The 14,939-nt window shown below is 53.1% G+C and overlaps 2 protein-coding genes across 2 annotated transcripts; one reads left to right on the top strand and one right to left on the bottom strand.

Moving 5' to 3' along the window:
* Positions 1–945: 945 nt before the first annotated feature.
* Positions 946–7,978, top strand: LOC125510996 (putative chloride channel-like protein CLC-g). Its single transcript, XM_048676282.1, has 5 exons — positions 946–1,431; positions 1,928–2,128; positions 2,281–2,458; positions 5,857–7,527; positions 7,624–7,978. The coding sequence occupies exons 1-5, from the start codon at positions 1,271–1,273 to the stop codon at positions 7,789–7,791; spliced, it is 2,379 nt and encodes a 792-aa protein (XP_048532239.1). The 5' UTR covers positions 946–1,270; the 3' UTR covers positions 7,792–7,978.
* A 1,416-nt stretch (positions 7,979–9,394) lies between these two features.
* On the bottom strand, positions 9,395–11,606 carry LOC125510995 (AAA-ATPase At3g28510-like). Its single transcript, XM_048676281.1, has 2 exons — positions 11,257–11,606; positions 9,395–11,143 (listed from the first exon to the last, which is right to left on the bottom strand). Exon 2 carries the CDS (start codon positions 11,104–11,106, stop codon positions 9,565–9,567), a length of 1,542 nt encoding a protein of 513 aa, XP_048532238.1. The 5' UTR covers positions 11,107–11,143; positions 11,257–11,606; the 3' UTR covers positions 9,395–9,564.
* Positions 11,607–14,939: the final 3,333 nt, after the last annotated feature.

Raw genomic sequence — 14,939 nt, 5'->3', positions numbered from 1 at the left:
CGAGCTGACATCGATAAGGTTAAGCCGTAACTTGCAAGACATCATGTACCGGTAACAACATTTACTAAAACCTGTCCATGCAAACGACAATTTAAGACATAGTCCATTGTTCACTTGTGGACGAACCTTTGAGAACCCGCACCGGGTGAGGGCGATAATGTTTTCGTGGAGCGACTCGGTATGTTTTCTCACTTGTAATTGACTACTCCCTCTGTAAACTACTTGCTCCGTCGGTGTTTGTTAGGCCCATTTTTATTTTGAGTCAAAGTCTGATCATGAATTTAACTAAAAGATATAAACTATATGTCACAAAAAGTACACCTTAGAAAACCTCTTGCAAGTACAAATCGAACAATATACTTTGGGTAGCATATAACATCCTAACGGGTTTGATGATCCGTTTACGAGGAGTGAGATGAAAGCAAGAGAGAAGCTCAAGAGCTGACGCGTTGGCTCTTCGGCCGGCGAGAGGGCGTTGGCCAGGCCTCCCATCCCAGCCGCCTTGGCCGTGTATTTCCAGTCCTCAGAAAAATGATATTCCCTCCTTCCGTCTATATAGGACCTAATGCGTTCTTCAAGACCGTTTTTAACTGTTAATAAGGTTAATAGTACATGAGATGTATAATGTGAAAATTATATCATTAGAAGCTTTTTCACGTACAAATTTGGCGGTATGTTTTGTGTAAATTGCATGTCATATATTATTGCTCTAACATTTGGTTAAAGTTAGTCTTGAAAAACGCATTAGGCCCTATATAGATGAAAGGAGGGAGTAAGAACGAAGGACAATAGGACAGACACAGCACATGCATCAAACCGGAGACGGACGCATGCGATCGATCTGTGTCGCCTGCTCCCGAATTTCCCCGTTCCGCTCGCCGCCGTCTTCGCCGGATCCATCCCGTGACGTCCCTCCGGCCTTTGCTCACGGCGTACATGGATTTGCCAAGAGCCAATTCAGCCTCGCTCAGCGTCACTCATCCTACAAGGATGACCATGATGACGAGTCAGCTATCTTCTCTTACGCCTTTTGGCTTTTGTTTTCTCTCTCGGCTTACACGAGCTCCCTCTTATGCTGATCCTATAACTAACTAATTCTTTTTCCCTCTGAGTACTAGTGTCTTTCCCCCCCTAGAGCAGACTCCTGGTCTGCCAATCATCCTCTGTCCTCCCTCCTGGGCTCCTGGCTCCCTCCTAGTTAAACCACCCCTGTTCTCTCCTGTTCCGGTCCACCTCCTCTGCAACTGCGACTGCAAGCTCCGTCGCTGGCATGGCGTCCACGGCTCCTCCGCGGGAGGACCTCATCACGGAGGACGAGGAGCAGCGGCCGCCCCTCACGCGGCCCCTTCTCCGCCGCAGCGCCACCAACAACATCTCCCAGGTGGCCATGGTCGGCTCCAAGGCCTGCCCCATCGAGAGCCTCGACTACGAGTAAGCAACGCAGCCTCCTCATGTGTTCACCCTCTCTCTTTCCCCCCTCTCTACTGGACCGGAGCGCCTCTTCGCGCTTCCATGCCGGGATTCTCCATTGATCCAGCCAGCTAGCTGCCTCCTGAGCTCGTGGCCTGTCATTCCGACTCTCATCCCTTTTGTTGATTGATTCAATTGCGCGGCTCCTCTTCATGAACCGGCCCAGCATCTAGTACCTTGGATCTCCTTGGTCGAATGAGTCCAATCGTCCTCTCAACAACCTCTCTTGTTTTGTTCCTCCAGTTGCCATGCTCATTAGATTTGTCATGTGATGCTTTCTGTCCTCTGCTTCCTCTTGTCTTACCATCAAGAATCTAGCGCGCCTCTCTCTCCTTTTGTTTTCTTCCGTTGGGGTTGGGCTGTCGTGTGTTCATGTTCCATACTCTTTGCCCCACCTGGCATTTTCATCTAGAGTAGTACCTGCCAAGCTTGTTGCTGAATGTAACCTGCGCTGCAGGATCATCGAGAACGACCTGTTCGACCAGAACTGGCGGACGAGGGCCAAGGCGGACCAGGTGTGGTACGTGGTGCTCAAGTGGACCTTCTGCTTCGCCATCGGCATCATCACCGGCGTCGTCGGCTTCCTCATCAACCTCGCCGTCGAGAACGTCGCCGGCTTCAAGCACGCCGCCGTCTCCTCCCTCATGGACTCCACCAGGTCTGTTCCCTTTGTTTTTTCTTCGCCGAGCATGCACCAAGACAAATGTTCTTCTGTATCTATGCTTGTCTCCACTGTGAGCAATATTCCATTCAGGCTCACCATGTGTCTGACTGACCGACTGACTGTCCGAGATCGGCTCTGCTCCGCAGCTACTGGACGGCCTTCTGGGTGTTCGCCGGCGCGAACCTGGCGCTGCTGCTGCTGGCGTCGGCGATCACGGCGTCGGTGTCGCCGGCGGCCGGCGGGTCGGGGATCCCGGAGGTGAAGGCGTACCTCAACGGCGTGGACGCGCCCAACATCTTCTCGCTCAAGACCCTCGCTGTCAAGGTGAGACCACATCCTCATCCACCTCAGCATATCACACGCCTCTTCAATTCGTCCAGGGCCGAGCACATGATCCGTCCACCCACCCACGTCCCTCGGTTACTTCTTCTCCAATGATCCATCCATCCATCCATCCATCTGCATCCACCCATACACGTCTGCCACTTGTGCACGTACTCCTGCCTACTAGACCGGGTTTATCCAAAAATAAATAAAAGGAGACGCCATCGATTCCAAATCCTGCACGATCGGAGGAATGATTGATTGTGCAGGTTCCCACCATTGTTTATGATCCATGTGAGCGAAAATAATTTCTACTGCTGCTGCTCCTTCCTTGTAGTCAAAGGACATCATGAATTAGTAGCATTATATATTCTTTCATTTTTGTTTGTTTGGATCTGGTCATCCGTTTACTCAACACCGACGTGGCTTGTCTTATTGGGTGGGGAGGGTATAGGAAATATAGAATGGATCAATCATTTGAGCTGGAATCGTCAGATATCCATCTCACTGAAAGTGACAGGGAAGAGAAGAGGACATGGTTTGCTTGGTTTGGGGTCAGCCGTCCCTCCTCCCGACCATCTAATGGGACGTTCCCGTACAAATCTTAGGATGATTAGAGGTCTATAGTCGGACCTAGCAAATCCGGCCCCTAAAAATTCGTCACGCGTCGATAAACAGTGATAGGCCATCCCTCAAATGTCCACGTCCACGACCGAATACTACATTAACAAATCTTTAAACCATATAAAGTATTAACCTAAAAAGTAATAAAGTCATGTACTTCATCTAAGATCACACATATATCATACGGCTAATTCATTATACATGTCATCGGACTATAAAATTTTGGCATGTTCTGAATATTAGAGCTATGAAAAAAGTTCACGCACGACTTCCCTTGTCCTTGCCGTCTTTTTCACGGTAGATGACGCAAAATGGATCCAGTCAGATATGCTCATTGTCAGAGCTGTCAGATCCATCACTGCCCTCCTCATTCTATTCCTTTTTTGGGGAGAGCGGGGGGGGGGGGGGGGGGGGGGGGGGGGGGCAGTCTGGCGAGGACACGAACCTCTCGGATTTGCTCCTTTTGGAGGGCACGAACCATGCGAGCTTGCCGCTTCACGATGATCCAAGCTCGGAGGGCATTCTCAGTTCTGTCTGACACAGCCACTGTCTCTGTTGTTCGCCACGTCCTCTCCCTTGCCAAGTGGACAGCCCGCTCCTCGGCGCAGCGATGGTTCGGTCATCTACCGACGTTTACCTCAGACTCGGAGCCCAACATCACTAGGACGAGGCTCTCCCACAGGGGTTGCATCGCTAACCCGGGATTGTTGGCCGCGGTGACACACCTTGAGTTACCGTCGCGGGGCAGATCCAAGCGCCGCTTGCGCGGACGCAATGGATTCATCCGGATCGTCTTGGTCCACGGTCGGGCGGATTCCTCCGAGGAGCGCCGGGGAGCCAGGCGGACGACCATCTCCTCCTCGTCCCGTATGAGACAATGTCCAATCGACAGATTTGGACTTGTCAGAGTCGGATCCGCTACCCGACATGTCGAAGGAGGCCAGACATCGTCAGAGAGGAGATAGGGGATGGCGCGGTGCGGACTCGAAGTGGTGTGGAGTGGCAAGTGGCTAGGGTTTCGTCTGGATGTGGATAGGGTGGGGATATTTGTGGGGTCTTGCTGGGCCAGCAAGGTTCGTATTCGACGTGGGCCATATCGATATGCCAGCGTGGGCCATACCCGACACCAAGATATGGGCTAGATATGAGGGGTGCCGGTCAGCCTGGACCTATAGGACCGGTATGATGGGTGCGACCGGGTCGTGATTTCTTGGTCGGTCACTGACCAGGCCATCCGCGTGAATGTGTAGGGGTAGTATAAGGGGTCCGGCTTTAGATGATCTTACATTATTATATCTCATGGCGAAAAAACCTTATTCTAAGAGCATTCTTAGTTATTTACTGCCGTAAATATTGTTTAGAGAATTACCAACTAGTCCTTTTCCCAGGATGTAATCCCTCAAATATTTGGAGAGTTACCCCTAAAAAGTTAGCCCTTCAGATCAAGAGTAGAAAAACACCCAAGCTCTTATTTCCCCATATTCATGGCATAGCCATTGACACACCACCTATTCGCCTCTCCCCAACTATAAAAGCACCCCAAACAGCCCTCATCAACCATAAACCTAGCCGTTGACATCCATTTCTCCCCCAAATTCCCCTGATAGGTGTTGCCCCGACCCCCATCGAGTAACCGCCGTCAACGAGATGGCGTTCCGCGAGCCCATGTACTCTCCAATGACTGACGGGTCCAAATCACACCTGAGGTAGTAGAAGCCGTTGCAGCGCGTGAGGCCGACGCCACCACTGGCGCCGACCCAGGGTCCCCTTTAGTGGAGCAGTCGGAGTAGTACACTTGTTAGTCACCCCGACCACCTAATTGGACATTTCAGTGCAAATCTTATTATTATTATTATTATTATTATTATTATTGTTATTATTATTATCATTATATTATTATTATTATTATATAGCACACACAATCAATTTTGATTCAAGAAAAAATGAGAGGAGAAGAGCTCGAAGACAGAGATGGGGGCATCGCAGCGAGCAACACCGAGGCGCGGGAGCGCCAGCGAGGCTGAGCCAGGAGCGACCTGGAGGCGAGGAAGACTCTGAAGATGCGTCATCGATGAAGGGGAGTTTGAGGCGACGATTTGGGATGGGCTGCCATACCGAGAAGAATGGTTCGAAAGGGGGCTTAGAAGCAAGGTCGGGGCGATGATACCGCAACATGAGGCGGCAATGTCCGAACGGGAGCACCGCCGGCCACAGGTGGCGTCAACAGTCAATTTGGCCGGTTTTGAATTGAGAGCAATGGGAAAAAGCTATTGACTAAAGTAAGGAGATGAATAGATCAATGCCCAATCGGTGTTTACGCAACTTGACATATAGCTTTTTTTTTTGCGGGGAACTTGACATATAGTTGATCCCCATATATGTCATGGCCAACAAGAAGAAGAAATACACTCGTTCTAACCCATTCCACTGGTGGCGATTAGTTGATATATGTCATGGAACTTGACATATAATTGGTCCCCACAATGTAAGATTGTCGATTTGTGTTTGACACTTTGAATTGGAGCGTACAGAGAGTCCAAAAAATTCCATTACCCACCTTTCATAGAACAACAGTAGTCACAAAAATAATAACGGAAAACAACACTGCTCTTTCTGGCACAAAAAAAACTATTTTTTACGCTAAAAAAAACTCTGCTCCCACAATATTACATTTTTTTTCGAATTTCGCCTTTTGCTTCTAATAGTAATAACTAAGTGCGTGCATGTACGATTTTTACCTCTTGAACTGAACTCCGATCGTATCATGCGTGCAGGTCATCGGCAACATAGCCGCCGTGTCATCGTCGCTGCACGTCGGCAAGGCCGGGCCAATGGTGCACACGGGCGCGTGCATAGCTGCCATCTTCGGCCAGGGCGGCTCGCGCAGGTACGGCCTCACCTGGCGCTGGCTACGCTACTTCAAGAACGACCGCGACCGCCGCGACCTCGTCACCATCGGCGCCGGCGCCGGTGTCTCCGCCGCGTTCCGCGCACCCGTCGGCGGCGTCCTCTTCGCTCTCGAGTCCCTCTCCTCGTGGTGGCGGAGCGCGCTGATCTGGCGCTCCTTCTTCACGACGGCGGTGGTGGCCGTGGTGCTGAGGCTGTTCGTGGAGCTGTGCGGGTCGGGGCGGTGCGGGCTGTTCGGCAAGGGCGGGCTCATCATGTACGACGTGAGCACGCTGTTCGAGGACCTCATGACGTACCACCTCAAGGACATCCCCATCGTCGTCCTCATCGGCGTCATCGGCGCCGTCCTCGGCGCCTTCTACAACTTCCTCATGATGCAGGTCCTCCGCGTCTACAGCGTCGTCAACGAGCGCGGGCGCGCGCACAAGCTGCTGCTGGCGGCGGCCGTGTCCGTGCTCACGTCGTGCTGCGTGTTCGGCATGCCGTGGTTCGCGCCGTGCCGGCCCTGCCCCGTCGCGGGGCCCAACGGCGCCTGCGGCTCCCTCAACAAGTTCCGGCGGTTCCACTGCCCGCCGGACCACTACAACGACCTGGCCAGCCTGATGCTCAACATCAACGACGACGCCATCCGCAACCTCTACGCCACCGGCACCAACGACGTCTACCACCGGGGCTCCATGCTCGCCTTCTTCGTGGCCTCCTACGCGCTGGGCGTGCTCAGCTACGGCGTGGTGGCGCCGTCGGGGCTCTTCGTCCCCATCATCCTCACCGGCGCCACCTACGGCCGCCTGGTGGCCATGCTGCTGGGCAGGCACTCCGGCCTCGACCACGGCCTGGTGGCCATCCTCGGCTCGGCGTCCTTCCTCGGCGGCACGCTCCGCATGACGGTGTCCGTGTGCGTCATCATCGTGGAGCTCACCAACAACCTGCTCCTCCTGCCGCTGGTGATGCTCGTCCTGCTCATCTCCAAGACCGTCGCCGACTCCTTCAACGCCAGCATCTACGACCTCATCGTGCGCCTCAAGGGGCTGCCCTACCTCGACGGCCACGCCGAGCCCTACATGCGGCAGCTCAGCGTGGGCGACGTGGTGGTCGGCCCGCTGCGGAGCTTCAACGGCGTGGAGAAGGTGGGCCACATCATGCACGTCCTCCGCACGACGGGCCACCATGCGTTCCCGGTGATCGACGAGCCGCCCTTCGCCACCGCGCCGGTGCTCTACGGCCTCGTGCTCAGGGCGCACCTGCTCGTGCTCCTCCGGAAGCGGGAGTTCCTGCCGGCGCAGGAGCGGTACCCCAAGGAGTACAGCATCGCGGCGAGGTTCGAGGCGCAGGACTTCGACAAGCGCGGCTCCGGCAAGCAGGACACGGTGGACGGCGTGGAGCTGTCGCCGGAGGAGATGGAGATGTACGTGGACCTGCACCCGTTCACCAACGCGTCGCCATACACCGTCGTGGAGACCATGTCGCTGGCCAAGGCGCTCATCCTCTTCCGCGAGGTCGGCCTCCGCCACCTCCTCGTCGTGCCCAAGGCCTGCGATGTAAGTGCTCTTCATTTCCTCACGCAGCAGCCATGGAATTTGCTCATTGTGCCGTCGGAGTAATTGATGATGAAACAAATAATTGCTTGCATGCAGAGGTCGCCGGTGGTGGGGATCCTGACGAGGCACGACTTCATGCCGGAGCACATCCTGGGGCTGCACCCGGTGCTGCTCGGCGGCAAGTGGAAGCGGCTCCGGTGGCACAAGGCCGCCGTCGCCAAATACTTCCGCGACCTCATCGTGCGGCTCGCCAACTGCGGCTGAAGCATCAAACACACATCCTAGTAGTGTATACTACCTGCATTCTGCTGGCAGAATGTTGGGATGAGGATCAATTTTTGCGCGCCTGTGAAATAATAATTTCAAAAACACTGTTTTTCTTTTGTTACCTTGATTCATATATACTTATTACTTGTAAATTTGCTCCAAAAACAGAGTGGTGGTCCGTGTATATCCGTTGGATCTGCCACCGCAGTTCTTTGTGTACATTATTAACGACAGGAAGGAAAATAGAAAACAATTCAAAATAAATACTAAAAAAATTAAAAAAGATCTAATTTTTTTTGTGGTAGATAATTTGATGTGTAAGGTCCGCTCTAAATTTCAACTCATTTGGATATCTAAGTAGCTCTCGGCAAAAAAGACAAATCGGGTCAAATAAGTTCGTGAACAATAAACTTTTTTACAGACCCCGATTTTGTCTTTTTTGCAGTGAGATGCTCAAATGTCCAAACTAGTTGAAATTTGCAGCGAACCTCACGCATCAAATTATCTACCATACAAAAAAAATTGAAACTTTTAGAATTTTTTAATATTTGTTTTAATTTGTTTCATCGGAGCTGGTGCAGCTAAGCCTGGGAGCCAAATTGGCCTTCTCCGACGGGAAGATGTTCTTACCGGAACTTAATTGTTGCGGAACATGTGACCTGTAGTGGGTGAACGTGTCAGCTCATGGCCCGTTGTCAGTTGTATAGTTATAAGAAACCCTAGCCGCCGCCACTGCCGCCTCCTCCTCCACCCAGATTTGTTCGTTCCATTAGAAGATACCGATGAGCAAAGCCCACTTGGCGGATGTAGGCAACAGGGTCACTTCTCCTCCTACATGGAACAACAGTACACGTCCGAGGTGAAAGTTTGTGCTATGACCTTTACAGGTTGGACCCAACGGTGACACACTTTCATCGTTGCCTTCATGTTAGATATGTTCTCTTTGAATTGCTGGTCTGGACTTAGATTGGTTCGATATGGCATTTTAGCATGAAAATCCTTGTTCTTGTCGTGTCAAGTTGGAATTGGCGATGTTGGCCCTCACACGGCCATTCGAGTGGGCACATACTCACCCCCCCCCCCCCCCCCCCCACACACACACACACACATTTGATTACTGAGCATAGTGTATCGGTCGGTTTGCCGGATAGTCGCGTCCCACTCCGCTGCTAGTTTTGGGAGTTTCTTACATAGTAGGCCATCTTTAGACCGAGCCCATGGAGGCCTTATTTTCAAAAAATTCAACACTCAACCTTTTCGGTTTCCAAAAGTTTTGAAAAATACACAAGTACACAAGGAAGCAATGTGTATGTGTGTAAAATTTTAGAATGAAATACTTTGAATTACGAGCTGCATAAAAAAAATCCAGTACTTTGAGGATGAACAATACATATGCTAAAAAGCCACATATTTGTTTCTTTTGTATGTAGCTTTTTAAGGTATTTCGACCTGAAAATTTACACACATGTATATTATATCTTCAGGCATATGTGTATTTTTTCAAAATAATAATAATTGAAACTGGAAAGTTTGATTTTGAAGTTTTTAAATTCGGCCTCCATTTGGCATTTTCGAAGCTTAACAATGCCAAATGAGCAGGTATAGAAGACGTGGCCGCCAGCCTTTCCATTCCCGCCAACATCCAAATCTCGGTCTGATTATTCTAAGCGTCATCATTACTTGCTAGTAGAAATAAACGTCATCTCCAATAATGTGCCTGACATCATGATATTCTCATCCTGAGCTACTCTGACTCACTCGCCCGATCCATCACTCCTTGTCAACGGCGGCAACCGCTCCCCCGTCTTCTTCCTCCGGCCGCTTCTCCTCCTTGCCGCCGCCGCCGCCGCTGGCCTTGTCGTCCCTGGCCTTCTCCAGCGCCGCCACCAGCCCCCTGAGGCACGACCCCGCGTCGTCCTCCGCGCTCTTGGGCGTCAGGTTCTCGGCCACGTCCGCCGGCGTCATGTCCACCTCCCGCAGCAGCGCGCCCACGGCGCCGAACAGCTCGTGCTCGTCCACGCCCAGGTAGGCCTTGGCGAGGAACTCGAACGCCGGCCCGCGGCAGTAGGACATCTCGATGTGCTTGTCCATGCGGCCCCTCCGGATGAGCGCCGGGTCCAGCTTCTCCAGGTGGTTGGTGGTGAACACGATCACCCGCTCGCCGCCGCACGCCGACCACAGCCCGTCGATGAAGTTGAGCAGGCCCGACAGCGTCACCTTGCTGCTCGCGTCCGCCGCGCCCTTCTTGTCGCCCTTGCTGGCCTTGTCGACCTCCTCGGGGGCGGCGTCCTTCTTCTTTTCGCGCGCGCCGGTGAGGTCGAGGGAGCAGTCGATGTCCTCGATGACGATGATGGACTTGCTGGTGGTGCCGATGAAGAGCTTGCGGAGGTCCGTGTTGGAGTGCACGGAGGTGAGCTCGATGTCGTACACGTCGTAGTCGAGGTGGTTCGCCATGGCGGCGATCATGGCCGACTTGCCCGTCCCGGGAGGGCCGTGTAGCAGGTAGCCGCGCTTCCACGCCTTGCCGACGCGCTCGTACCACTCCTTGCCGGCCTTGAAGGCGTCGAGGTCGTCGATGACCTCCTTCTTGCTGGCCGGGTCCATGGCGAGCGTGGCGAACGTCTTGGGGTGCTGGAACGGCACGTGCGTCCAGGCGGAGCGGGCGTAGCCGCCGTCGCCGAACTGGTGGGAGGAGATGTTGGTGAAGAGCTTGCGGCGGCGGTTCTGGACCATGACGGCGCGGCCCTGGCGGCGGACGCGCGGGAGGTAGGCGTTGAGGACCTGCTCGCGGTGGCGGTCGAGGAAGGAGAGGCGGTAGAAGCGGCGGTTCTCCTCGTCCCCGCCTCCCCAGCCGCCGCCCCAGCGCCGGTCCTGCGGCGGCGCCGGGCGTGAGGAGGCCCACCAGAAGACCGCGCCGCCGCCCTCCTCGGGCAACAGCTGGTCGGGGACCTCCTCGCCGTCGACCATGCTGAGCACGAGGCGGTCGGCGTCCGGGGCTCCCTCGGCGCGGAGGTGGCGCGCGCTGCGCGAGGTGGCCGCGGCGAGGTAGGCCTTGACCTCCTCGAAGGCCTCGGCGCGGCGCATCCTCCCGCCGTCGTACTCGGCGATGGTGACGGAGAGGTAGGGGTCGACGAGCGCGGCGAGGCGGCGCGCGTGGCGGCCGAGGTTGCGCTTGACGAAGTGCTGCAGCTGCAGGTGCTGCAGGTTCTGCCACACCACCGTCCACAGCACCGCGATGATGCTGAGCACCACCCCGGAGTTGAGCCCGCCCCACACCCCCGCCGCCGCCGCCGCCCCGTCCACCCCTCGCATCTCCGGCGGGCTAGCTCGAACTCTTCTCCTCTTCTCTCTTCTCTCCGTGCCGGCCAGAACCCAGAACCGAAACGAGATGGAAGCAAATTAATGTCTGGTGGTGATCGAGGCGAGACCTCGGCCCTACTTATGGTGGACGGACGGACTCACCGTCGGTTTCTTGGCGGCGAAGGTGATCGGACGGGGGGTCGACACGGCGATTTGTCTTGGTGCGTCGATCTGGGGCTGGCTTGGCTTGCCCGTGAAGGAGCGTGCGTGCGACGAGCGCAGTGCCGTCATGCGATCGGCGTCGCGATCAGATGACGGGGCGTCGTCCGTGGTACTACGTGAGGCCGCGGTGGCATGGCGGTGCGCGGCTGATGGGTGGATCGATTGGCCACGAGGTGTGGAGTGGGCGGCTAGCCGTAGGCCGGCGAAAGACTCCGGCCACACAGCGACGCTTGTGGAGTCGCTACGGTAGGTCGCCTCGTCTCGTCTTGCTCAAGTGGATCGACGGAAGCTGCCTGGATGGATGGACCTACGACACCACTCTACACTATATTTTGGCCTCGCTCGTGCTTTGACATTCTTTTTCTTCTTCTTTCCCGGTGGATGACTGTAGCGCTCATGCTTGTCCCCTCCGGCCTCCGAGAATGCACTGCCTCTGCGTGCGGATCAATCTTCAACTTGGCTGGAGTAAATTGCAAGAAACCACTACATTGAGGCTAGGATAGCAGAAAACACTACTATATATTTTTTTGGCAGAAAACATCATGCCTAGCGTAATCTTTTTACAAATAACACCGATTGGCAGATTAGGGTCGTTTGAGCGTGTTTATGACAGATGGGGCTCACTCGTCAGGAGCTGACTTGGCAAAAAATGCCACATAGGCGTGTTGACTCTTCCTCCTCTCTCTCTCTCTCCCCTCTCTTTAGCATTATGTCGAACAAGTTGTGTGCACACGCCTCGGCATTCCTCCGGTGCCACCTCCTCTCTGCCGCAGCTACCGCCGACGGTGGCGGGAGGCAGCACAGCGCACGGTCGCGACGTTCCAGCCGCTGTCCCTCTCATCGCGCATCCTCCCCGTCATGCGGCACTTCGCCAAGCGCACCGCGTCGGCCGCCTCCGCCGTCCCATCCACGACACTCTACACCGTTTGTTTCCAGAGACTAAAAAGTCCTAGGACTAGAGAACCAAACACCATCTAAAGTTGTTCCGCCGGTCTCGTTTCAATCTAATCTCCGTAGGCGTGCACTCCCTAGTCCCTAAAAAGTCCCTCCCTGTTTGTTTTCAGAGACTAAAAAGTCCCTAATCCCTTCCTAGAGGTTATTAAATGACTATGTTGCCCCTAGTATATAGAAAAATAACAATCAAACAACACTATGGGGTGGCGGGCCAATGGGTGCATGGAGGGGCATTGTTGAAAAAGTCCCAAAAAGACTCTTCTTGAGAGTCTTCTTCATTTAGTCCCAAATGACTAGTTTAGTCCCTAAAAAGTCCCACCCGTTTGGTAAAAAAGTCTCTAAGAGGGACTTTTCCTAGTCCCTACACAAAAAAGTCCCTGGAAACAAACACCCCCTTAGTCAGCAAGAAGCGTCGTGTGATGGCGATGCTATGATGGCAGAGCACTGAATACACACCCAGTCCTTTGGTAGGATGTAACTGTCAGTTTCTCTCGGAACGAACTAATGTACTCTAAATATCCTTCTCCTCATTAACTACATGCCACATAAGCAAAAAAAATTAAAGTGCGCTATGTTACTACCTAAGTTACTCCCACTATGACTAGCCTAAGAAACAAGCGATCTTGTTGTACACTTTTATTGGAAAGGGCAAGACATAAATGCTCACTTCGCCATGAATTACTTGTCGCACATAGACATAAGAAGAAGAAAAAACAAGTTGAGCCAACTAGACAATAACGCGCAACATACAAGCAGCCACACCATCAACCATCATCGACAACTTACGAATACGAGAAAGATTCTCCGAAAGCAACGCCTCTAGAAAGGGAGCAACACACAATTGCCGCCGCCGGTAGACATTGATGGTTAGATCTTGAGTTTTCACCATGTAAAAGCGCGTATGAGAAATCTCCAATGCAATGCCTTTAACAAGGACACGATGTGTAAACACCCTCATTGCCAGGTGCAACCATTGAAGACCAAACCGAAGGTTTTGACCCAAAAAAATCAATTATGGTATTCTGGACAACACCACCAAATCATAATCATCATGTGTTATGGCACCACTTGTCGAGGAAGACGATGCTGCAAGGAGGGGTACACCTACATGCCATAGTCACGAAAAATTGAGATTCAAGCCATTTCATGGCATTCATACCTGGAGACAGCCGCTCACGTGCTTAACCCTGGCGTGGACGTCATCACACACGTAAGCTATGCCTGTGAACAAGAACTGTCACACAACATGGAGGGACGGACATCGTCTACAGCTTCTCACGCGCACTCGTGATAAGGTCTGATGATGAATACGACGCTAAGACGGGGCAGGCTGTAGCAGCACCATCCCCGCTCCGCCGCCACACCTTTTCAAGGTGCCGCCATTGCTGCCATATCATTCACTGCCCCGAGCATGGGTAACTCTTGCGTGATCTGCTCTTTGTGTGTAGCGTCCCTTTAGTCGAACCGCAAAAGAGGCCTTGCTGGTCCCATAGATTATCGCACGCCGACAGAAGGGGAAGGCGGTTGCAGGGAGAGGGGCGGCGAGGCGGGCGCAGTAGCACCGTCGACCGTGGTTAGGCCGCCGGAAGATCGGGTGCTTGACCCAAATTTATTTTCCAGCGGCTCACAGGAATGGACTGACGACCCAAAGCCATTCCCGACCGTGGGTTGCTCGATCGTCAGGCCGGCAAGTCCCGTTGATTGCATGTGCGCCGTCTCGTCTCGCTGGTTTGGTTTGGAGCGTGGCGTTGCTTCGGTGCCAATGAAAGCTGTGAGTGCCGTAGCTGGCTACAGTACAACGCTGCAACGTGCCCAGGTCCGCGAAATCAACACAGTAGGTCCACAGTAGGCAGTACATAGCATCCAACTACCGTCCAAACACGCAAACAAAAATACACTATCTTTGGGCCTCGCCCGGGTAATCTTTTTATTTTCCTTGTGGATTTGACGCCATTTTCCCAGGTGAATGGATCTAGCTCGACCTCCCTGGTAAAATTCATTGAACCACGTGTTCTTTCTCGGCATTCTATCACACGAGCACGTGCTAGCTAGTGAAAGGGAAACTGGTCCCGATTCATGCATCAGCGCAAGGCCACACTTTTTCTTCAGAAACGTCAAAAATCTTTTTTTCCCAGACAATCTGAAGTATTTCATGGTAATTTATATCGGCGTCATGATGACAAATTTGTTGAACTATGAGATGGGCCTAGAGCCCCCATATGACAATTTCAGATTTGATCTCTAAGGGCCCATGTAGGTGGCATGACAAGGTGGTGGGAAGTTTAGTCCCACCCCGGAAGTGGAAGGACAGTTGGAGTGGTTTATAAGGGATTCTCTTCCTCATGCCATTGGAGCTTGAGAAGAGATGAGGCCCTCGCGCATATCCCTCTCATGTTTCTTTCTGTTGTAGCAGTACTAGCAATGTCATGCTCATAATTTATTCATGGATTAATTTAATCAGAAAATTGCCTATTTACTTATCAATCCAAAAACCTAATATGTGTAGGAGTTTTTCAAATTCTGGTTTTGCTGCTGCACTGAAACCGTCGCCGTTTACGGGGACGTACTTTAAGCGTTGGCAGACTAAAACCACCTTATGGCTCACTGCCATGAACGCCTTCTGGGTCGCCGGTGTGACTCCCACAGGAACGATCGCTCCTGGTCAGGAG

This window comes from Triticum urartu, chromosome 5, assembly GCF_003073215.2.
Source record: "Triticum urartu cultivar G1812 chromosome 5, Tu2.1, whole genome shotgun sequence".
NCBI classification, from domain to species: Eukaryota; Viridiplantae; Streptophyta; class Magnoliopsida; order Poales; family Poaceae; genus Triticum; species Triticum urartu.
Note: the sequence above shows the minus strand (reverse complement) of the source record. Positions and strands in the feature narration are given on the sequence as shown.

What these genes read in the sequence shown, in the direction of transcription:
- LOC125510996 (XM_048676282.1), top strand. Translation starts at nt 1,271, where the DNA reads ATGGCGTCCACGGCTCCTCCGCGGGAGGACCTCATCACGGAGGACGAG. An exon ending in TCAAGACCCTCGCTGTCAAG is followed by an intron (nt 2,459 to 5,856) that starts GTGAGACCACAT and finishes TCATGCGTGCAG; the next exon opens with GTCATCGGCAACATAGCCGC. An exon ending in TCGTGCCCAAGGCCTGCGAT is followed by an intron (nt 7,528 to 7,623) that starts GTAAGTGCTCTT and finishes GCTTGCATGCAG; the next exon opens with AGGTCGCCGGTGGTGGGGAT.
- LOC125510995 (XM_048676281.1), bottom strand. Translation starts at nt 11,106, where the DNA reads ATGCGAGGGGTGGACGGGGCGGCGGCGGCGGCGGGGGTGTGGGGCGGG.